Source organism: Python bivittatus, unplaced genomic scaffold, assembly GCF_059951505.1.
Source record: "Python bivittatus isolate LINGU-HERP-01145 unplaced genomic scaffold, Pbiv_v1 ctg000030_np1212, whole genome shotgun sequence".
Classification (NCBI taxonomy): Eukaryota; Metazoa; Chordata; class Lepidosauria; order Squamata; family Pythonidae; genus Python; species Python bivittatus.
In genome coordinates this window covers 1371463-1394373 of record NW_028277031.1, presented here as the reverse complement: position 1 = coordinate 1394373, position 22911 = coordinate 1371463, and the positions used below count along the sequence as shown (strand labels likewise).

The following is a 22911-nucleotide window of genomic DNA, read 5'->3' as shown; positions in this document are numbered from 1 at the left end:
GGGCACTGAGCATTAGAAAACAATGCGCCTGCTTGGTGCATTAGCAGGTTTCAGGATTAACGAACAGAAGACGAAGATGTTGACAAAAAATGTAAAAATAGAAGATCACACAGAATTGATTAATAAAACAGGTTTTAAGATTGAGAAGAAGGTAAAATATCTGTGTATCACTATTACAAGTATGAATTGTATGTTATTTCAAAATAACTATGTGAAGATATGGAATAAAGTTAAAAAAGATATATTAAGATGGGAGAAATTACAGCTTTAACTGATGGGGAGAATTTCTGTGATAAAAATGAATGTCTTGCCTAGAATAATGTTTTTGTTTCAGGCAATACCTGTTTTGACAACTGATGCACCATTTAAACAGTGGCAAAAGGATATCTCCCCTTCATGGATCACTGCCTTGTCGTGGCGAAGGGGCTTGTGTAACTCAGTGAAGCCATGAGCTATACCGTGCAGGGCCACCCAAGACGGACAGGTCATGACAGAGAGTTCTGACAAAATGTGGTCCACTGGAGAAGGAAATGGCAACCCACTCCAGGATCCTTGCCAAGAAAACCCCATGGACAATGTCAAAAGGCTAAAAGATGTGACGCCGGAAGATGAGCCCCTCAGGTCGGAAGGTGTCCAATATGCTACTGGGGAAGAGCGGAGGGCAATTCCAAGTAGCTCCAGAAAGAGTGAAGCGGCTGGGCCAAAGCCGAAAGGACGTTCAGCTGTGGATGTATCTGGAAGCGAAAAGAAGGTCCGATGCTGTAAAGAACAATATTGTATAGGTACCTGGAATGTAAGATCTATGAACCAAGGCAAGCTGGATGTGGTCAAACATGAGATGACAAGATTGAACGTCGATATCTTGGGAATCAGCGAACTGAAATGGACGGGAATGGGTGAATTTAATTCAGGTGACCATTATATCTACTACTGTGGGCAAGAAACCCTTAGAAGAAATGGAGTTGCACTCATAGTGAATAAGAGAGTGGGAAAGGCAGTAATGGGGTACAACCTCAAAAACGACAGAATGATCTCAGTGCGTATCCAAGGCAAACCATTCAATATCACAGTCATCCAAGTCTATGCCCCAACCACTGATGCTGAAGAAGCTGAAGTTGACCGCTTCTATGAAGACCTACAACACCTTCTAGAACTAGCACCAAAAAAAGATGTCCTTTTCACCATAGGGGATTGGAATGCTAAAGTAGGAAGTCAAGGAGTAATCGGAATAACAGGCAAGTTTGGCCTTGGAGTACAAAATGAAGCAGGGCAAAGGCTAATAGAGTTCTGTCAAGAGAACAAGCTAGTCATAGCAAACACTCTTTTCCAACAACACAAGAGACGACTCTACACATGAACATCACCAGATGGTCAATACCGAAACCAGATTGATTATATACTTTGCAGCCAAAGATGGAGAAGCTCTATACAGACAGCAAAAACAAGACCAGGAGCTGACTGTGGCTCAGATCATGAGCTTCTTACTGCAAAATTTAGGCTTAAATTGAAGAATGTAGGGAAAACCACTAGACCACTCAGGTATGACTTAGATCATATTCCTTGTGAGTACACAGTGAAGGTGATGAATAGATTTAGAGGATTAGATTTGGTAGACAGAGTGCCTGAAGAACTATGGACGGAGGTCCGTAACATTGTACAGGAGGCAGCAACTAAAACCATCCCAAAGAAAAAGAAATGCAAGAAAGCAAAATGGCTGTCTGATGAGGCTTTACAAATAGCTGTGGAAAGACGGAATGCGAAAAGCAAGGGTGAAAGGGAAAGATATAAGCAACTGAATGCAGATTTCCAGAGAATAGCCAGGAGAGATAAGAAGGCCTTCTTAAATGAACAATGCAAAGAAATCGAGGAAAACAATAGAATGGGGAAGACTAGAGATCTCTACAAGAAAATTGGAGATATGAAAGGAACGTTTAGTGCAAAGATGGGCATGATAAAGGACAAAAAAGGCAGGGACCTAACAGAAGCAGAAGAGATTAAGAAGAGGTGGCAAGAATACACAGAAGAACTATACAAGAAAGATCTTAATGTCCCTGATGTCCACGCTGGTGTGATCACTGACCTTGAGCCAGACATCCTAGAGAGTGAAGTCAAGTGGGCCTTAGGAAGCATTGCTAACAACAAAGCTAGTGGAGATGACAGTATTCCAGCTGAGTTATTTAAAATACTAAAAGATGATGGTGTTAAAGTGCTGCACTCAATATGCCAGCAAGTTTGGAAAACGCAACAGTGGCCACGGGATTGGAAAAGGTCAGTTTACGTTCCAATTCCAAAGAAGGGCAACACCAAAGAATGCTCAAACTATCGCACAATTGCACTCATTTCACATGCTAGCAAGGTTATGCTCAAAATCCTACAAGCTAGGCTTCAGCAATACATGAACCGAGAACTACCGGATGTACAAGCTGGGTTTCGAAGAGGCAGAGGAACTAGAGATCAAATTGCCAACATTCGCTGGATCATGGAGAAAGCACGAGAGTTCCAGAAAAATATCTACTTCTGCTTCATTGACTATGCAAAAGCCTTTGATTGTGTGGATCACAACAAACTGTGGCAAATTCTTAAAGAGATGGGAATACCAGACCACCTTACCTGTCTCCTGAGAAATCTGTATGCGGGCCAAGAAGCAACAGTCAGAACCGGTCATGGAACAACCGATTGGTTCAAAATAGGGAAAGGTGTACGACAAGGCTGTATACTGTCACCCTGCTTATTTAACCTATATGCAGAGTACATCATGAGAAATGCCAGGCTGGAAGAATCACAAGCCGGAATTAAGATTGCAGGGAGAATCATCAACAACCTCAGATATGCGAACGATACCACCCTAATGGCAGAAAGTGAAGAAGAACTAAAGAGCCTCTTGATGAGGGTGAAAGAGGAGAGTGCAAAAGCTGGCTTGAAACTCAACATTAAAAAAACTAAGATCATGGCATCTGGACCCATCAATTCCTGGCAAATAGAAGGGGTAGAAATGGAAGCAGTAACAGACTTCATTTATTTGGGCTCCAAGATCACCGCAGACGGAGACTGCAGCCATGAAATTAAAAGACACTTGCTCCTTGGGAGGAAAGCTATGGCAAGCCTAGATAGCATATTAAAAAGCAGAGACGTCACCTTGCCGACAAAGATCCGCATAGTCAAAGCTATGGTTTTTCCAGTAGTAAGGTATGGCTGTGAGAGCTGGACCATAAAGAAGGCTGAGCGCCAAAGAATTGATGCCTTTGAACTGTGGTGCTGGAGAAGACTCTTAAGAGTTCCCTGGACTGCTAGGAGGTCAAACCAGTCAATCTTAAAGGAAATCAACCCTGATTGCTCATTGGAAGGACTGATAATGAAGCTCAAGCTCAGATACTTTGGTCACCTAATGCGAAGAGAGGACTGTTTGGAAAAGACCCTGATGCTGGGAAAGATTGAAGGCAAAAGGAGAAGGGGACGGCAGAGGATGAGATGGTTAGATAGCATCACTGAAGCAATGAGCATGAAACTGAGCAAACTCAGGGAAGCAGTGAAGGATAGGAAGGCCTGGCACAATATGGTTCATGGGGTCACGAAGAGTCGGACACGACTAAACGACTAAACAACAAAAAAAGGATATCTCTAAATTCGTGTACTGGGGGAAAAAAACAAGAGTTAAATATAAGGTGTTACAAGATGCAAAGGAAAGAGGAGGATTGGGTTCACTTGATTTGAAATTGTATTTTGCAGCTTGCTGTCTGGTTTGGATGAAAGAGTGGGTGTTGCTGAGAAATAGAAGCCTTTGGAGTTAGAAGATCATTACCTAAGATTTGGGTGGCGTGGGTATTTGTGGTACAATAAAGTCAAGGTTAATGTGGATTTTAAAAATTATTATGTTAGACGTGCCATACTGAGAATATGGAATAGACATAAACTCAGGTTGTGCCCGGAAACACCTTTGTGGATCTCAGCGCAAGAAGCATTTTATAGACCATAAAATAATAATAGGCAAACACAAATGGCTAATTTATCGCGAGATACTAGAATTTTGTCAAGGGGAATGCAAAATAAAATCAAGAGGAGAACTGGTGGCAGAAGGATATAGTTGCCAATGGTTCTCTTATTTACAATTATTAGAAAGATTTAAAGTAGACAAAAGAATTTATGGTTCTGAACATTGTAAGACTGAGTTTGAAACAAAATTGTGTACAAATGATGAACATGTAATTGATAAAATGTATAAACTTTTACTGAACTTTGAAACAGCAGAAGAACAAGTGAAAGAATGTATAATAAAGTGGGCTAAAATGTGGTTATAATATACAGACGGAACAATGGGAACATACTGTATGTGGCTGAAAGGACTGAAGTTTACATAATCTTAGAGAATTTTTATAAAATGATGTACCGTTGGTATATGTCACCAGAGAAATTGTCTAGAATGTATAAAGGCACTTCAAATTTATGCTGGAAATGTGAACAGCAAGAGGGGACATTTTATCTTATTTGGTGGACATGTAAAAAAGCTAGAAAATTCTGGATTCAAATACAGACACTGATTCAGAGGGTTTTAAAGACTAATATACAATTGAGACTAGAGGTTTTTCTTTTGGGATTGATGGACAAACAGCTGGAAAAAGGTTATGGAACTTCGTTTTTGTACACCATAACTGCAGTGAGATTATTGTATGTATAAAGATGGAAAGGTTCAGCGTTACCCACAACGGAGGAATGGTCGGTGAAGATGATGGAACTTGCTGAGATGGCCAATTGACTTCTTTGATCAGAGAAAAAACAATATCTACAGTACATTTATTGCAGACTGGAAACCCCTTGTAGATTTTTTGCGTGGGACAGAAAAAGGTGAACTTAGGAGTTATGGTTTTGACGATTAGACAGGATAGATTATAGAAAGAAGAGTGTCATGATGTAACCATAGAGTAAGAGGCAAATTTATAATTGTACTTTTAACTGCTGTAAGGAAGATTGGAAGCTACTTCTTTGTATCTTTTTTCTTTCTTTTCTATTTTTCTTTTACTTCTTTTTCCTTTCTTGCACTTTTAGCTTTCTCTCTGATTTCTTTCTTTTTCTTTTCTTTTTCTTATTCTATATTAACTTACATCAGCTTTTGTCTTCCTTTTTAAAAAAATCTTTAATAAAAATTATATTAAAAAAAGGAAGAAACTAATGGGCCTGTTTGGACTGGACTGTCCTCCCCTGCTGCATCCAAATGTTTACCCTGGAGTGTCAGTCTTGCTTTGCTCCAGGGGACTCGGGGGCATTCCAGGTTCTTCTTATTCCGGCTCAGACCCAGGACAGCCTGCATCCCGGCCAGTTGTTTTAGGGTTAGGCAGCGACGGGAGGAAGGGAGGGCAGAAGAGGGAAGAGGAAGGGGAAGAGAGCCAGGTATGGGGAACAGACTGCTGGCCGGCTGTTTCCCGAATGCTGCTAATGGCGCATTGTGCTCCAGCCTCAGGGCTGAGGAAGGGGCCGTGCAGGCTCTGCTCCGAAGGAGGGTAGCGATCAGAGGCTTGGCCCAGGCTTGAAGCAACCGTCTCTCAGCCCCAATCCTGCCTTCTCAGGATGAGTCATTTCCCTACCGGTGCCAAGCCACGTCTTTGGGTGGGACAAGCTGCTCTTGGTTTGGCTTGCAGCCTGTGTGACCCCACACAATTTTCTGCGCGAGGCTTGCCTATTCAAACATTTACAGTTGTAGCAAGCCCTCCCATGTCTCTCCCCATTTAATTTTGCATGCTGGGAAATTACAGCCTTGTGTTCGGTTGCAGGTGGCAATGGACGTCCCTGCCCTGCCGATGTGAGTGGCAGTCAGGCAAGCCCTAGAGCCTGTCCCTGGCTTCTCATGTCTCAGGAGGTGTGTGCCCCCCTTGGGGCGAAATAAGCAGCACTGGGGGAGCAGCAGAGAATGGTTTAGTTACTGGTGCCTGATCTCTAGGAGCGGGTTTTTGTTTTTAAAGCATAATCAATTTTAATGTTTGTGTTTTACACTCCAGAGATTGTTTTCTGGTGTATCCAATTTGTTGTTTTTCCACATGTTGTGTGAGGCTAGTCTGTAAGTTTATTTTTCAGGATTTGCTAGGTCACAGTTGGATAAGGATTTATATTATTTGCCTCATTTCCAACTGATAACACATCATTGATATATGGAATTGTTTTTCTTTGGTTTGTAATCTTGATGTAGGAGCAGATCCGTGACAATGGTTTTTAAAAGCATTCTTCATCTCTGGTTGAGAACAGGATGATATAAAATCATCATAGGACGATACAAAATTGGGTGTCAGACCCTAACCCTAACCCTCAGAGACAGAAATACAGCTTGAAACAAGTGACAGAAAAGAATGAAATTTGACAAACGTGAAGTTCTTCATTTAGGAAACAAGAATTAAATGCACAGGTATAGGATGCAGGATGCCTCACTTAGTCATAGTAACTGATCATGCTTGGCGCAGTTACAGTTAACATTGATAAAATCCCAACAGTTTTCTTATTCTTGAGCACAAGCTTTGTTTGTTTGGACCGGGATCCAAGGGAAATGCAGCCAGCTACTGTGACTGGCGCAGCCCTTTCCCACTCAGAGCCAATGTGAGAATTGACAGCCCCAGAGGAAGCTGGTTCTTGCCCAGGTACAGCCAGCACCAGTAGGCTGGCTCAGCCCCCCTGGCATCAGAGCTCCCCAAAGGCCACGCAAGGCCACAGTCCTCTTCGGGAACAGGGCCATGCATGCCTCTGCCTACGAGAGGAAAAGTCAAGGATGAGGCTCAGGCACAAGGCTTTTCATTGCAGCTACAAAAGGAGCTCTTAAATGGTGACGCTCAGCTACCATTGGATGCTAAGAGTCTTAGCCATACTGTAGTTGTATGTCAGCTCCAAGCTTTAGGCTCTGCATCTCTTTCTCCCACCTTTACGTGGCACAAATTTCTTGCTACCCATTTCTCAGCCCTGGATGTGGAAGGCAGCTGAACGGGGTTTTGAGAATGATCTGGTTTGGTCTGGTCTCCGATTGGATTGTCTGCCTTGCACATGGCGGGAGGGTCAAAGGGGAGAGCTGAGAGGGGACCTGATTATATCCTGAGCACCCCCAGGGCTTCCATGGTGGTGATTCTCTGCATGCCAGAATAATTCATTTTCAGAGAACCTGTCGATTTTTAATGGAATGAGCTGGGGTGGCTTGGCAGTGTTTACTTCCAAAGCAATTGTCCTAGCAAATTGAAGCAATGTGTCTTAATAATTGGCAGGGTGATGATGGCACTTTTTCAAGAGGCTTCCTTTGCCTTGATTTGATTCACAGTGGAAAATGATCCTGGCAGGAAGTTCTACCATTCTGGTTTATTATAATAAATCTGTAGGCCATGGCAACTGGTTTAAAATGCCAGAGAAGACCTGGGAGGAGAGCCATCGGCTGGCTTGCCCTGCAGCTGAGTGCCACCCTCTGCTTGCCCAACACGTCGCCTAGCCTCTGTTCTGCACCCAGCAGCTGGATTGCACCTTCATTCATCTTGATCCCAGCTGGCCTGCCAGCCAAAGGACAGGTTCATTTATTGGGATGGCCAGTGGCATTTTCTTCCTCGTTGTCCCAGGCAGGTGCAAAGGAGCAGACGTGGATGAAGGGAACATTGCCTGAGCCCTTTCCCCTCCCCTCCAGCCCCAGTTCAAAATGCTGTTATTAGACATGGAGAGAAAAAGTCGTTGCAGTCACTCCAGTTTCCTGAGCACCAGTTTGGGGGACATAGTTCTAGCCTGGGTTGGGTCACTGAAGGCTTTGCAGCCTTTGGGATTATTCACCAGTGTGCGGGATGAGCTTAGTCGAGGCCATGTCCCAAAGTCCCACTCATTTCTAGGGTTTGGCCAGGAGTCCAACATGCCTTCATAGCCAACTCTTGTCCTTTTCTATGATTGTCTTCACCCCTGAGTCTTGAAGACATTGTTTCCAGCCCAAGAGAAGGAGGAAGGCAGGGGAAGAAAGCCTGCCTGCTTCTCCAGTTCCTGGTCATACTTCTCTATGCTGTTAGAAGTGGCTGGCTGGTCTTTGGCCAGTTTGTGAAGGCAGTCCGGAGTTCTGGCCCAGTAGGCTCAAGCAACTGACCAAGGTCAAATATTAGGCACAAGATTAACCCAAGAGGTCATCCAGACCAGCCCCAAATCCATGACAGTCTGTACTCACAACAACCACATCTATCTGTCTCTCTGTATTTGAAGCTGTTGGTATCTTCCAGGCAGGGAGGGTTGAAGTCAAGGAATTAGGGCAAAGAGAAAAACAAAATATTAATTTACAAGGCTATGCACACTTCAACAGTAGTTTTGAAGTATTAAGCATTCAAGCACGGAACCTCTCTGCTGTTCATTATTTACTTATTCAATTTATATGGCTGCCAGCTCATGAATGACTCTGAGCATCTAACAAGGTTAGAAATGTCACAGCTTAAAAGCAATAATAAAAGGATAAAATGTACAGCATGTCAGGAACAAAACACCATATGGTTGCAGTGGACTTATATGTCATCGTGCCCAGTACCTGAGGGAAGAATCAACTCTTTAAGGCCTTCTTAGACCCAACAGGGGTAGGGACAGCTGAATCTTGGGGGGAAGCTTTTCCACAGGCAGGCACTGGGACAGAGAAGTTGTGCCTTCTGGGTCCCATCAGGTGACCCTGTTTAGTTGACGGGACCCAAAGCCTGGCAATCCTATTGGATCTTGTAGGATGGGCAGAGACGATTAAAGTAGCCACATGCTTTTTGCAACAAAAGCTGCAGAAAAGACATAGCTACTTTAATGTATAACAGGTCTTGCATGTGCTTCATTTAACAGCACAAAAGGGCAGGGACTGACAGTCGGTATATCTGCTGTAGGAGGAATAGGCAACTGCTTCCTGGTTGTGGGACAGAGTGCTGGACCATAGAGCCTTCCCAATGCCATTGCTGGAAGGGCTGAAAATGTTCATCCTTTTTTCACTTGTTTGGGAGGAATTAAGAGTGAAAATGGAGGTTTTGCTCATGGAGGCCTTGTGTTTGCATTCCCAACTTTTGCTAAATTTCAAAAGCAAGTGAAAAGTGTCCTGCCAAAATTGGCCATATTGCCACCTGATTTCAGGGGTACTTCAGGGGCTGCTGAAGGGGTACACGGGGGCCTCGCCTGAGCTGTGGTTGCTCATACCTCATCTGTGAGCATGTCTTGATTTATTGGTAGGTGAAGGATCTGATCCCTGGCCTTTCTCAGCTGCAGGCCTCCTTGGGAAATCTCAGTTTAGCCACCCTTCTGAGAAGGCACTCTCAGAGGGTGGTTGTGAGACAAAGGCCTCTGAAGGGCAGAAGATAAACAGGGACCTTTAGATAATCTCTAAGGGGCTTGCAAGACCACACAGATTATTACTGCACCTGTCTGCCACAGCATGAGTTCCACGTGGTTGGCCAGTGTGGGGAAGGGCTCTCCATGCATCACCTCCTCCAGGCCAAAGGAACTAAATCAGGCCAGCTAAGCAGGAGCAACATTCATATGTCTCAGAAAGCCTGTGCCTACATGAACTAAATGCCTAGAAAGCAGGGCACCGATTCCACAGCAAGGGTCAGTGAAGGGACAGCCACTGCATCTGTGCAAAGGAGAAAAATAGGTGCCTCCTGGTGTTGCTGCAACACCCTGATTCATGGCAGACTCCTTCCCAGTTTGCCCAGTGAAAGATAATTAAGCTGAACCATTTCTACAGTCTGACCAGGTAGAGAGTCCTTAGCTCTCTCCCTCTGGCCCAGCACCAGGAAAATAGGAAGAAAGCCTAGAACTAGGAAATATAGACCTTGATAAATCTCACGCTAGTCCTGGAACACAAAGGATAGCAATGAAAGTTGAAGACTTAATGAGAAATTGCTTTGTTAAACTAATAGTTCCAGTTCTCCAGATCAGGGGTTCTTGAGCTGTGGGTCAGGTCACAGGTGTGTGTGTGTGTATGCGTGTGAGTGGGTGGGGGGCTCACAACTTTAAAAAAAAACTGATTAGCTCAGGCAAGGTAGAAGTATAATCAAAACTTGCTCAGGGCTTTGCCTGCATAAGCCCAGCGTGGGCAGTCCCATTACAAAGTTTGACAGTCCTTGTGAAATAAACATTCAGTTATTAAAAGTAACTGCAATAGTTATTTATTACACAACCTTGACACCAGTGAAATCATTTGTTTTATTTGTGGGGAAAAGGTGTCATACAAATTCGTTTATCATTTTGGGGGTCGTGGTATTGCAAACTATTACTCAAGTTACAGAATAGTGAAGAAAAGGGGAAAACACACACACATCGAGAAAAGGCAACTCTCATACAAAATGTCAAAGCAAATCAATACAGCAGCCTACCTAAACAAATTGCTCATTACCTCTTTGAAAAAGATCTACAGTCTTCTGGAGTGGATGGCTAATAATAAATTTAATAAATCATCATCATCATCTTGGATCTCAGCACATGTTCAGAGTCCATCACAGAGGATGGTTGGAGAGAGATCATCTGAGTCTCCTGCTTGGATGTCATTAGGCAGGATCCAGGCTCTCCCTGCTTCTTCTACTCAGATTAATTTTCATCAGTTGTGCCACTGTATAAAAAGGATTATATGGGAAAGCCTGAATTCCATTGGTGGGGACTTCTCAGCATCAGGCCAGTGTTGTCCACACTCAGGAGATGCTCTTGGGCAAGACACAGGTCAAGTGGTGGGTGTTCCTATCTGTTCATTCAGTTCAGAAGTATGGGGCCTGGGGAAGGGATTGGGTTATTCTCCAAAATGAAATCTGTATCTCTTTCCACTTGTTCTTGCTTGATCATGAGTAATGTACACTCCGATTATGACTGCTTTCAAACCTGCTCAGCTTCCTCCTTGGGGAATGGGTAGGTAGTGGAAGCCTGGGGCCTTGAGCTTATGCGTATGGATCAGACAGAATCCCAGAACCATACGCCTCTTTTACACCTCTTTTGTCTTGCTCCAGGTGATGCTTTCAGAAAGGAAAGGAACGGATGAACTTTATGCCATAAAGATTCTGAAGAAGGATGTGGTTATCCAAGATGATGATGTGGAATGCACCATGGTGGAGAAGCGAGTGCTGGCACTGGCTGGAAAGCCCCCCTTCCTCACACAGCTTCATTCTTGCTTCCAAACCATGGTAAGCTCCCCCACAACCTTCCATCCTGAATCCTGCAATAGTTCCTCAACCGAGTTGAGGAGAATCTTGTCCCTTGAGTGCATTTCTTGCACAAGAAATTTGACCTGGATGCGCACAGTTGCCTTGCGTAGGGCATAAAGACAAAAGAAGTCATTGGCAGAAAAGAGAGTCATATGAGCCAAGATGCCAAGCTCTGGAGATTGGACAGCTAAGGGTGTTCAGCAGTTTTAGGATGGACACAGAAGAAGCAGCAATCTTAAGCAGGGACAGAAGGACTAACAGGAAAGAGAGAAAAGAAAGAGTAGGAGGTCCTGGAGAACCATTCACAGAGAAACCTTGGTAGAAGAAGCGGCATGTTTCCTGGCCAAAAGGAAGGGGATAACTGGGCATGGTGGACAGCATAACTGGGCGCACAGAAGGCAGGAGGCCCATCAGCACACATAAGCTTTGTTCACCATACTAGACCAGTCTAAAATGAATAGGGCCTCCCAATCCAGAAAACGGAACCAGTTGTACGCCAGATGGATTTGTGTAAAGACCCTCCTGGTCACAGTTACCACCAGCTCCTCCAGCAGGAGCCAAATGTCCAAGAAAGCCCCCAAATTACATACCAGTTCTGTGGAGGGGAGGATGACCCCATCCAGGACTAAAGGTGGAGAGCCCCAGTCAGGGGACCCTAAAGCCCACAGCAACTCCGTCTTGTTAGGGTTGAGCTGAAGCCTGCTTTTCCCCATCCAGACTCCCATAGTTTCCAGACACTGAGAGAATCTTGATGGCATCACTTAGTCAGCCTAGGGTAAAGATGTATAACTGGGTATTATCAGCATATTGATGATGCCTGATCCCATGCCAACAGATGGCATTGCCCAGCACGTTCACATAGGTGTTAAATCAGAGTAGAGAGAGAGTAGAGCTCTAGGACTTTGGGCTAGATCTCTCCCCCCCTACCAAAACTGACTGGCAACACCCATGGAGGAAGGAGGAGAAGCAACATAAACTGCAACTCCCATTCCTAAAGCTCAAAGTCAGCCCAGAAGGATACCATCATCAATGGTATTGAAAGCACTAAGAGATAAAGAAAGGCTAGGATGAATTTTATTTATTTATTTATTTATTTATTTATTTATTTATTCAATTTCTATAGCCACCCATCTCAATCCAAGTGACTCTGGATGCACTACCTCCATCCCAGTCTCAGCAGAGGTCATCTAAAAGTGTGATCAATGCTATCTCAGTGGTCTGAAGAAAGGTCCAGATAGTCCATTTCATCCAGCACCCCCTGTAGCTGCAAGCCAACCATCTTTTCTTCAGCCCTCCCCAGGAGACTCACCCAGATCTGCAAAGAAAGAATCACACAGGTGTAGTTTGATTCAAGAAGGGCCTGCATCAGAGCCCCAGGGAAAACCCTAAGCTCCTTTCAAACTCTAGAGTTAACAGAGGGATCTGACCATATCAAGAGATTCTTTGTGATATCACCCAATTCCAGATCACATCACTACTGTCCCAAGATCAAAACAAGGTCTAATGAGTGGCCACTATTGTGAGTTGGCCCCATAACCTTCTGGGTTAGGACATGGTGGCCATGAACTCCTGAGCCGTCTTGGAATCCATTTCCAGAGAAGTCAATTAAAGTTGCCCATTCCACTTGTTTGGGGAAGTCCAGCACCAGCCCAGACAGCTCAAGGAGGCCAGACTAGTAGCTGCAGTCCCATTTGATCCTTCTGGCCTAATCTCACTGGCAGAGCCAGCAGGGAGGGGCGTTGGGGTTGGGGCCAGAAGCCTGCTGCACCCTGGAGTGACTTGCAGATACGAATTCCACTCTCATCTCAATCAGCATCAACTGTTTTCTGTCTTCTTTTTAATTCTCTATATATACCCCGCTTGCTTGAGTGTTAGTAAGTATCTCATCTGCCAACCTACCTCACGTCACCTTTTTCAAGGGGCGATGACCAACAGGTAAAATCACTGCGATAGTCTAACATGGAGCAACAGAAATCAGAAAATCTCCACTGCAGCAGGTGGACAATGTTTTTTGTAACCACACTTTTAAAAACAGTTGGTATCCACAGGAGTGGTAGAGACGTAGTGACCTGGTTGGAAGCAGTGAGGCTGGATTGTGCGGGGGGGGGGGCAGCTTTTCCAATCTGGGAGTGGTTAAGAACTTAAGCCTCTCGAGCGCTGAATGCATTTATTTGGGGGAGTCTTTCAAACCCAGAGTGGCAAACTGTGCTACTGCAATGCAGTGATTTGACACTGAATTTTGGCAGCATGGACTGGGGGCCTGCAAGGGGCAGGAAAAGGAGACTTCCCACCTCTGGCTTAGCGTGATGAACCGTTCGCTGTGCAGCAAATGACTCCAGGAGCAGCTCCCGCAAAGTGATTTCTTACCGGCTGTTTCCAGCTGGCGGCTGATAAGAGGAAAAGGGCAGCCCTTCACGGCAGAGGGCTTTTGGACGGGCGACAACGGAGGCTTCGAGGATTATCCTGAAATGTCAGCCCAGCAGTCTGAGTTGCCAAAGCCCACTGGCTGCCTTGAAAAACTCTTTGGTGGCTCTTTCCTGACATCGGCCGATGAAAGGCCGTCGTGCTGAGATGCTCTTTCGCCTGGCCTCTTTTTGACATCTGAAGTGCGTTGGCAGAGGATTAGAGGGCGCGGACCTGGCTGGGGCTTAGCACTAATCGTACCAGTGGCATAATCAAAATTTGTAGCAGAAGGTATTAGCGAGCGCCCAGGCCAAAGGCAGAGGTTTGAAGAGAGTAGTTGCTGCTGGAGCTGCTCATTTCGTGGCTGGAAACCTCCTCTCTCCATCTCAAAAGTGTGTGTGTTGTGTGTCTGTGTGTGTGTGTGGGGGGGGGGAATTAACCAGTTGCTTAAGTATTTCAGGGACCTGAGAGGCTCCCAGTTCATCCCCAGATTTATTCATTTTATATTTATATTCATTTATTTATTTACGTATCAAATTTGCCACCGCCCATCTCAGATCCCAGGAGTGTGCCCATCAGATTTTTCAGACAAGGCTCCGGTAGCTCTCCTAAGCCCAGGGCACCCGTAGGGGGAGGTTAAGAAAGTCAAGATGGCACCTGCAACTGCGTGGTTGAAGCCCCGCTCCTTTTACACATGCATTTTATGTGCAACCATGTAAAAAAGGGAGCAGAACCACAACGTCTTGACTTTTTTGAGCCCTTCCATGCCCCCCGCCCCGTGGTAGATGCCGCTGCCTAAACCTGCTGCAGACAACCAGGCCTAAGCAGGCTGCCTCTCTTGCTGTTGGGGACAAGGTTTTAAAGGATTGCCCTGGGCAACCTCCAGGGCGATCCCGAACAAAGTAGCTCGGCGTAGCCGATTAAAAGACAACAGAACCAGAAATCCAGGCGCAAGTCCACACCTCCCGCTTGGTCTCGTCCCTCTGTGAGTTTCTCTGATCTGGAAATGCCAGGAATCAAACGTCCTCTTTAAGCACACGCATTACTCTTCGCTGGCTCCCATCCTCTCTCCTCTTTCCTGCAATATGTCTAATCCCACAAAAGGCAGGCAAGGGGATTTTTTTCTTTTTAATATCAGAAAGGCAGCAAAATCCTTCCTTTCATCAGGATTTAAATTTTATATTCCGGTGGCTGCAACGGAATGGCGGCATCCTGTGGGGAGCCTGCTCCTCCCCACTTCCCAGCCCAGCTTCGCGGAATGGGGTCCTGGGGACGCGGGAGCTGCTCCCTGCATGCTGCAGGGGCAGGAGTTGCTTGCAAAGGTCGAGGCGGCGGCCACAGCGCTGTGCTCCAACTGGGCCCGCTTTTGGCATAAGTGGCGCGTGCTTCGACTGCAGGCCAGGGCGCCGTCTTCCCTTTGTGGCCCAGGCCCTGTGGACGCCCTGGCAGGCCGAGGAAGAAGAGCCGCCCCCAGCGAGCCAAGCTGAAGACAGACCCTTCCCCAGCTGAAAAGGAAGCATTGCTGGCAGAGCTCCCAAGAGGCCACGTGCGTGCTCAGACGGCTTCTTTTGACGCTGGTTGCACATCCTCCACCTCTTTTCTCCCTCTTTCTCTCAGGATCGCTTGTATTTTGTGATGGAGTACGTGAACGGGGGCGATCTCATGTACCAGATCCAACAGGTTGGGAGGTTCAAGGAGCCCCACGCTGTGTAAGTCACCAACGCGGTGCTCAGGCGGGCGGTGAGGCTTTTCGTCGTTCCCGTTTCCCTGCGAGGGCCGATGCCAAGGGCCTTCTGTGCTGCGGGCCGAGGTTGCGGCTCCTGGCATCTCCACTGCTTTCCCTTCTCGCATGGCAGGTTTTATGCAGCTGAGATCGCCGTGGGCCTTTTCTTCCTGCACTGCAAAGGGATCATTTATCGGTAGGTGGCTGCGTTCCTCGCCTCAGATTCCAAACCCTTGCTCTTGTAGCCCCTGGGCTCTGCCCAGGCCCCGGCCCGCCGCCAGCCCAAGCCTTCCTCGTCTCGACAGCCCCTCTGCAGGTGCCTTGGCTGGAGGAAGGGCTTTGAGGCACCCCTTTCCTTGGCATCTTACGCTTCTGTAGGCTTGACGAGTCACAAGCGGCAGAGGGGAGATTGGCAGGTCAGCACCTGGAGCTCTTCTTGTGGTTCATCTGCTCTGCTTCCTCCCGGAAGCATCTGGAGGCCCCCCCAATTGGACTTTGTGGGAAAGCAGCAGCAGCAGCAGCAGCAGCAGCAGCAGCAGCAATTCTCAGCAGGGTTAGCAAGCACCATTTGCTCCCAGCAAGAGCCGCAAGGTTGGCAGCCCAGCCCAAGGCCCCAGGAAACAGTAAGGAGAGGCAGCAGGGACCTGGCCTCGGAAGCAACCCCAGTGTCCTCCGGGCGAGAAGAGGGCTGCTTTTGCTCCCTGCTCCGTTCATTCCGCATCCTGCATCTCCTCCTCTGCTGCCCACCCTCCACACAGCATACTTTTGCGTGATCTTCGGGGAGAGCGCCAGAATGGCATGGCAGTAGCTGCAGGGCGAGAGATGGTGGCTGTTGTACCACAAAGTGTCCTTGCGCAAGGGCCGTGCACCCTGTGACGATGTGCCACAGACCTCGTGCGAGTACAGCCCCTCTAGCACACACCGAAGCCCTGTCTTGCAGATCCCTTTGAAGCGTGCGACAGCCGGGCAGACACACAAGCCCCCCTTCAGAGACAAGCAATGCCTGCCCCTCCCCAGGATTCAGTTCTGGAGCCCCAGGGAAGAAGCTGCGCCCTGAAGGATGGGCTGGAACAGCATGAAGAAGGTTTCCCCGGGCAAAAGCCCTAATCTCCGGGAAAGAGATTATGCCGGAGAGCCAGACCCGGCGGCATTCGTTTTGCACTGGCTGCTCTGACCTTCCACATACCGCAGAGGGCTTCTCCTTTTCCAGTGGAAGAGAGCCACTTGCTACGGATCCCACTGAGATGGAGAACTCAGGCTGGATCCCTCAGTGACATGGTTTTATTTCCATTTCTAGTCCTTCCCTAAACCTTGATGAGGACCTGTCTAAAGAGGCTTTCAAGGCCTGTTAGACAAGATCTTCATCTGGGGCAGGGAAGGACGTGCTGCCCTGCTGCTCTGAAAGAACTTTGGTTGGGACCTGTGTACTGCCGTGCTTCAACAGAAGAAAAAAAATACAGAAATGTATCACTGGACGCCTAGTTCCCTATTTACTCACCTATTTTCCACCATTTGTCTGCCACCCACTTCACCAGACTCTGGCTGGCTCAAGCAATACCGTCTCAGTAGAACCTCATAGTAAAATCAGCAAAAGAATGATAAAGTCATATGGTGACCTTACAGCCAAAAACAAGATTATAACCCCCAGAGGCAAGAGCAGCCACCACTACTACAACTAGCTAGGTTTGATAGATGGGCCTGTGTCACACAGTTTGCTAGTGGTGGCTTAGAAGTGCCCCACACCCCCATGGCCTTTTGGAGGATATTTCCTCATCACAAGCCCATTACAGAGGCCGCCTAAATTCATCTGTAGCTGTTCTGGTTTTAGTGTAGTGTTTTCTGTCTTGTCCTGACAGAAGTCTCAGCATGGAAAAGGAAGGAAGGAAGGAAGGAAGGAAGGAAGGAAGGAAGGAAGGAAGGAAGGAAGGAAGGAAGGAAGGAAGGAAGGAAGGAAGGAAGGAAGGAAGGAAGGAAGGGCTGCTGGTTGATTTAAAGTAGGACAAAGATGTATTGCTAGTTCTGTCCCAAATTAGTGCATTAAAAGCTTTCTGCTTCTGCTGATCAGGAGTTTTGCGTGACCATGCCGTCTCCTCTTTCTATTACTATTACTCTAATGCCATTTGGCGTTCTCTACCCTAAATGACATGAAGACTACAGTACTCAGTCAGTCAACCAGACCAAGAGTCTTCCTGGGTCCAAAATTAGCCCTGCTGGACAGGTTGGGGCAATGGAGGATGGGCCAGGATAAAGCAGATATTTCTCAGTACATCCTATGAACTTACTCCTGCTTCACCCTGCACTCCTCCTCTACCTGTCAGCTGGGCTATTTTTAAACCCAGGAAGACTCGTGGTCTGGTTGACTGACTGAGTACTGTCCTCTTACTTTTTGTATCAGTTTATATAGTTGCTCATCTCCCAGCTGTGACCCAGGGGGGCCAACGTAGGATTAAAAGTCAACAAAACAATAAAAGCTAGTGATAATAATAACAGCAGCAACAACATGATGCCCAAGATCAATCTGGCCCAGCCCATATAAAGACAGTTTACTAAGAAAAATCACTCAGCCTCCAGACTCCACGTCCAGGGGAACATCCAGATCTTCGGGGACTTATGAAATGCCAGCAGGGTCAGGGCAAGGGAATTTCAGGGCGCATGTGTTCCAAAGGGCTGGTGCTGTGGCAGAGAATGCATGCTTAATAAATGGGACCTGAAGCATGACAGATCTGGTAGGACAGGCAGAATCAGTCAGAGAAAGGTGGTCCTGCAACTTTGAAAGTTAGCTAAAGCCTCCATCCTGGGCACCTCCTCCCATTCACCCAACCCCCTTCCACCACACTTTAAGGAAAGCAACTGGTCCCAGAAGGAGGTCAAAAAGGTCAAGATGATGGTTGCAACCGCACCCTCAAAGCCCTTCTCTTTGGACAGTGTTTCTCAACCTCAGCAACTTTGAGACGTGTGGACTTCAACTCCCAGCCTGGCTAGGGAATTCTGGGAGTTGAAGTCCACACATCTTAAAGTTGCTGAGGTTGAGAAACACTGTCTTAGGAGATGGCTTTGGCCATATAGTCGCAACTGCCATCTTGACTTTTTCACCCCCTTTTGTGGATGCCCCTGATTGAAACCCAACTAAACCTGTTAACACTAAATCTGTTCACCAAGCAAAAGTGTCAGAGACCCCTTTCCAGATGTCGCTGTTTATTCAGCTTCCAGCAAAATATCACTCAACGGAATACATTTCTGAATGCCCTTCGGCTTCCCGTTTCAGCTCTAAGGACTGACCTCAGGGATGTCTTTGCTCTTCCCTTGCCTAACGCCAGTCTCTCAAATGCTACAGGGACCTGAAACTTGACAATGTGATGCTGGACTCTGAGGGCCACATCAAAATTGCTGATTTTGGCATGTGCAAAGAGAATATCTGGGATGGAGTCACCACCAAGACTTTCTGTGGCACGCCCGACTACATTGCTCCTGAGGTAAGCAAGAGGCATCCTGTCTCCTTCTTAAACTTTTGTTTCCACTTCTCAGCAAAGGCCCCGACTCGCAAGAAGTCCTCCCAGATCCCAAATCTGAACCCAGCTGCACAATGCAAAATGTAGATTAGTTTTGGTAGGAAGTTCAAGATTTCACACTTGCCACTGAAAGTCTAGGACACTGCCCAGGGGGGTAAAAACTAGCTTGAGTGCAACTGTCTGTGTCAAATGTGTGGTGAGCAAGAGGCAAGGAATGGGTGATGGAAGATAGCAAACAGTTGTGCCAAGATTTGCTCAAGCAATCGCCCAGCAGAGAAGCTGAAAGAAGTTAATGAGAATTGGTGAATTCAGTTCAGGTCCTTGCAAGAGCCTCTTGCTGAAGCCCAGAGGAAGAAAGGCAGGATTCTGTGGGTGCCTCAGACCATGATGTATTTGCTGCTTATTTACTTAGCAATACTGGAGGTGGATACGGGTGCCCTAAATCCTCGGTCTCTCAGCCTGTTTCCATGCTGCAGACACACAGACCCTGCATGCGTGGACCATACCATGATTAATTGGGATTAATTTTTTAGCCAGGGTAAAGATGCTTACATGAGTAAGTAAATATTTGTTGCAACCTTAATTAAAAATCCATTGTCACCACTGCCTGTCCTCCAAGGAAGAGAAATGGGCTATAAGAAAATCAGTTTTGTGATCTTTATGAAAGCTGTATTAACATCTGAGTAAAGGAAAATAGCTCCACTCCTTCTCTGAGTGATGCTAAACCATTTTGTGTGTTCTTCCTTCCCAGGGAGACATTTAATTACTATCCCTAATGTGTATTATTTTCCCTTGTTCTGCCAAGATTAATACGGGAGCCCTGCCAGGGTGATTAATGCTCTTTTGGAATAGAACAAACGGCCATGTGCTTTGCTGGGCAACACAGCGTCATCTCTGAAATGCTCATTTTCTTACATTTTGCTTTTAATTAATTGTTTTATTTAAAATATATTAAAGAGGAAGACATGAAACTGAACACCACACATTTAGCAAAATAAAGGTAAGACATGGATACATCACTTGGAGAATGTGGATAAGTTGGTGACTGTGATAAATAAACTCCACATTGTTTCAGGTGTGGCTAAAGGCAGAGACACACGCACAGCTGCCCGAGCTCCAAGACCTTTTCTGCCAAATCTCGGGTTTAATGAAGTGGTCGAGAAGCCTTCCCCTACTTCATGCCCTCTTGCTGCATCAGGGTTACCATCCCAGAAGGCCTGGACCTGCCACCTAAATGGCACCCAGGTATTATTGCTGCAAAATAATACTGCCAGTCATGCCAGTGCAGAGAGGGCAAGAAATGGGTACTTAAATAACCCCTGGGAATTGCTTGGGGCTGTTTGCAATTCGTTTTTCTTCCCTGTGCAAATAATGCTGGCAATCTGGGAATGCCTGGGATTGCGTGGGAGGGAGAAACTTTTTTCTGTTTTCCCCCGAAGAAATTTTCTGAGCCACACACTCTCACTTAGTTGCATTGGGAAAAAGATGTCGATTGGCATTAAAAGGTGGGCTCTGGCTGCAGGCATTTCCTGGTGAAGAAAGGCCTTGGGATAAGCAGATTAGTTTGTATTTCCCCGGCAGAATCTCTCTGAGGGTCTGAGGTACTGCCTTGAGGGTGGCATTTCTCCAGAGGGCCAAAGTGATTGCTGGATCAGGTGAAAGAAGAGGGACAATTTCTGTCTGCTGCCCTCCTGTCCAGCCTGGGCATCAAGGCTCTGATCTGGGCTGCTAGAGTAAAGCTTTTCACCCGGGGTTCTTGTGTGGGCTTGTATGCATGTGCAGGACTTTTAATGGACTGTCAGCCCTTCAAGCTAGGACAGGTCAGGAAACAGGCACAACAGAGATCCCGGGCTCGCTACTTCATTGATGTAGGGTATTGTAACAGAACCTTGAAAGCCTTTCAGAGATGCCCTCTGCCGCATCTAATACCAAACAAAATCCAGATGGGGCGATTTTGAGTTTCTTTCTCAGGTTTTCCAATTTCTCGGGACTAACTCTGCATCTTCACAGCTTGTTTGTTCCTTCCACATAACCAAGGTCAGGTTTACCTTCCTTTACACGCACTTCCGGCCAGGCAGATATGCAGCTCTTGCCCCACCCTGACCACCTGGCCAGGGAGCTCTGTGGAAGACCAACCAGAAGACCTCTTCAAGCTGAGGGGTGCCAGGTACTCCGTGTACCCCATAGCCTCTCCAGTACAGGACTGGCCCCACTACGGCCCTGCTAAAGAACCAGAAAGACAGAATACAAAGAGTGCACCCATACTGGAGGGAGGCCAAAAGAAAAGGCGGAATGGGGAGCCAGCTGTGGAGTTGGCCATCCTCCTTCATTCCCTTGGTTGCAGATCTCCTCCTGACACAGGATCAGGCAAACAAACTTTTCTAAGTTGGGTCCTTGATGCCCAGGCTGGACAGGAGAGCAGCAGGCAGAAATTGCCCCTCTGCTGAGGAAGCCAGGACATGGGACTGGGTGGAGGCCTCCCACCGCAGGCCCCCTTTCAGCTCTTCAGCAGGCAGCCAGCCAGCCAGCCGTGGGCTGATAAATGTCTAACAGTGGCCTTGCCGACTCCATTGCCCGTGCCATGCCGCAAGCTAATTGGCAGGCTAGGTTCTCAACCAGCTTGCAAAATTCCTGAAAATTTAACAATTGGCTGCCGCAAGCTGATATAAGCCGTCTCCAGCACACCACTGTATCCAGCCCACAATGGCTCCCTAGGATGGGGGGCAACATCTTCTGATCAGGGGAGGTACTTCTAAAAGCAATATTTTGGCCCTCAAGGGTCACAGACAAGGTGGGTGGTTTCTTAAGGACTAGCAGACTGTGGGCAGCTGACACTTTCATAAACCACCTGTCAGGAACAAGAACAAGAGGGAAACAATACAACCAAGTTCAGTTCTTTATTGCTTACACCATATAGACCGAATCTTGGCAGACTAAATCTGTACTACTGCGGCTAGTGGATATACCCTGGGAGATTCTAGGGAGGGGCTGTCCTGAACCTCTTATGCTTCCCACGCTCCTGCTCTGGACTGTGTTGCCTCTTGGCCCCCCCACTTTCCGCCTGGAATGCACTCCCTCCTTCCTGAGAACCTGGTTCTCTACTGCATTCCATCATACCACCTCCCCCCTTGTAGATACATTCCATCACACACACACACACCTCTCACACACACACCCCTTCTACAAAGGTGACACTGTGGGAGGCTCTAATCCCAGTCCAAAGAGGACTCCAAGACTTGGTTTGTGGTGACAGTCAGTAGCCCTTCTGGCCATGTTTCCCTTTTACCTCCAGTTCCTTTTGCAGTTGCCTACCTGCCCCCCACCCCCATCCTTGGCCTCCGCACTCTTCTTCATGGCTGGACTTCCACATGTGTCAGAGGGAGCCCCAAAGAGAAGCCAGCAGGACTGCTCAAAAAGCTGCAGAAAACTCTCCCAGTTAAAACAAAACAGGTGTAGCATGTTTCATGAATGCAACCAATGGTTTCAACTGAGCCGGTTCAGTGTGTTGTGTGAGCCTAGCAACTGAATGACGGTCAGAGGAAGCTAGCCTGCTTTTGCCCACTTATCATCCCTCTGACCTGACCTGACCTGACCTGCCTCCAGTGCCTCGTCTCTCTGGAGGAAGGCACCCCATAGGACTGGGGAGATGAAAAAGGGGTGGGGGGCTTCTTCAGTCTTTTTAAATGCTTGGCTGAATTTAACCACTTTGCATATTAAGCTGCCTTTTAGATATGACTCTGCACTTTAGAGTGCTCGTATGATACAATTAGTGCAAAATGATTTAGAAAGGCTGGGAAGCAGATAAGGATGGTGATGAGGAAGGTTTAAAATAGTGGCTAGAGCGGGTGGTTGGGCAAGTGACTTAATGTGGTTGTAAGTAGCCCTGGCCTTCCTTGGAGCCAGATAACTGCCATTTGAGGGAAGGACTAGATTGCCCCATGCTGCCCCATGAAACATTTGTCCCCACTTCAGAACACTGGAAATGGAGAACATTAGGAAGACTTCTGAACATGCCTCTCCTGGCAATAAACTTGATCGAGTCTGTGTATATCTTACTGCAATTACCATGTGATCCATGTTTGAATATATGAATCTTTTCAGAATATAAATCTGTAATTAAGATGAATAAACTGTGTAA

General features: G+C 46.9%; 1 protein-coding gene across 2 annotated transcripts in view; it reads left to right on the top strand.

Moving 5' to 3' along the window:
• The window catches only part of PRKCB (protein kinase C beta), a 189151-nt gene that overhangs the window by 126588 nt on the left and 39652 nt on the right, over positions 1 to 22911 (top strand). For both annotated transcript variants that reach the window (XM_088152166.1, XM_088152161.1), the window contains exons 10-13: positions 10944 to 11117; positions 15159 to 15250; positions 15398 to 15460; positions 18599 to 18737. In XM_088152166.1, the coding sequence (XP_088008292.1) occupies positions 10944 to 11117; positions 15159 to 15250; positions 15398 to 15460; positions 18599 to 18737 (468 nt within the window). The remainder of the gene's footprint in view (positions 1 to 10943; positions 11118 to 15158; positions 15251 to 15397; positions 15461 to 18598; positions 18738 to 22911) is intronic.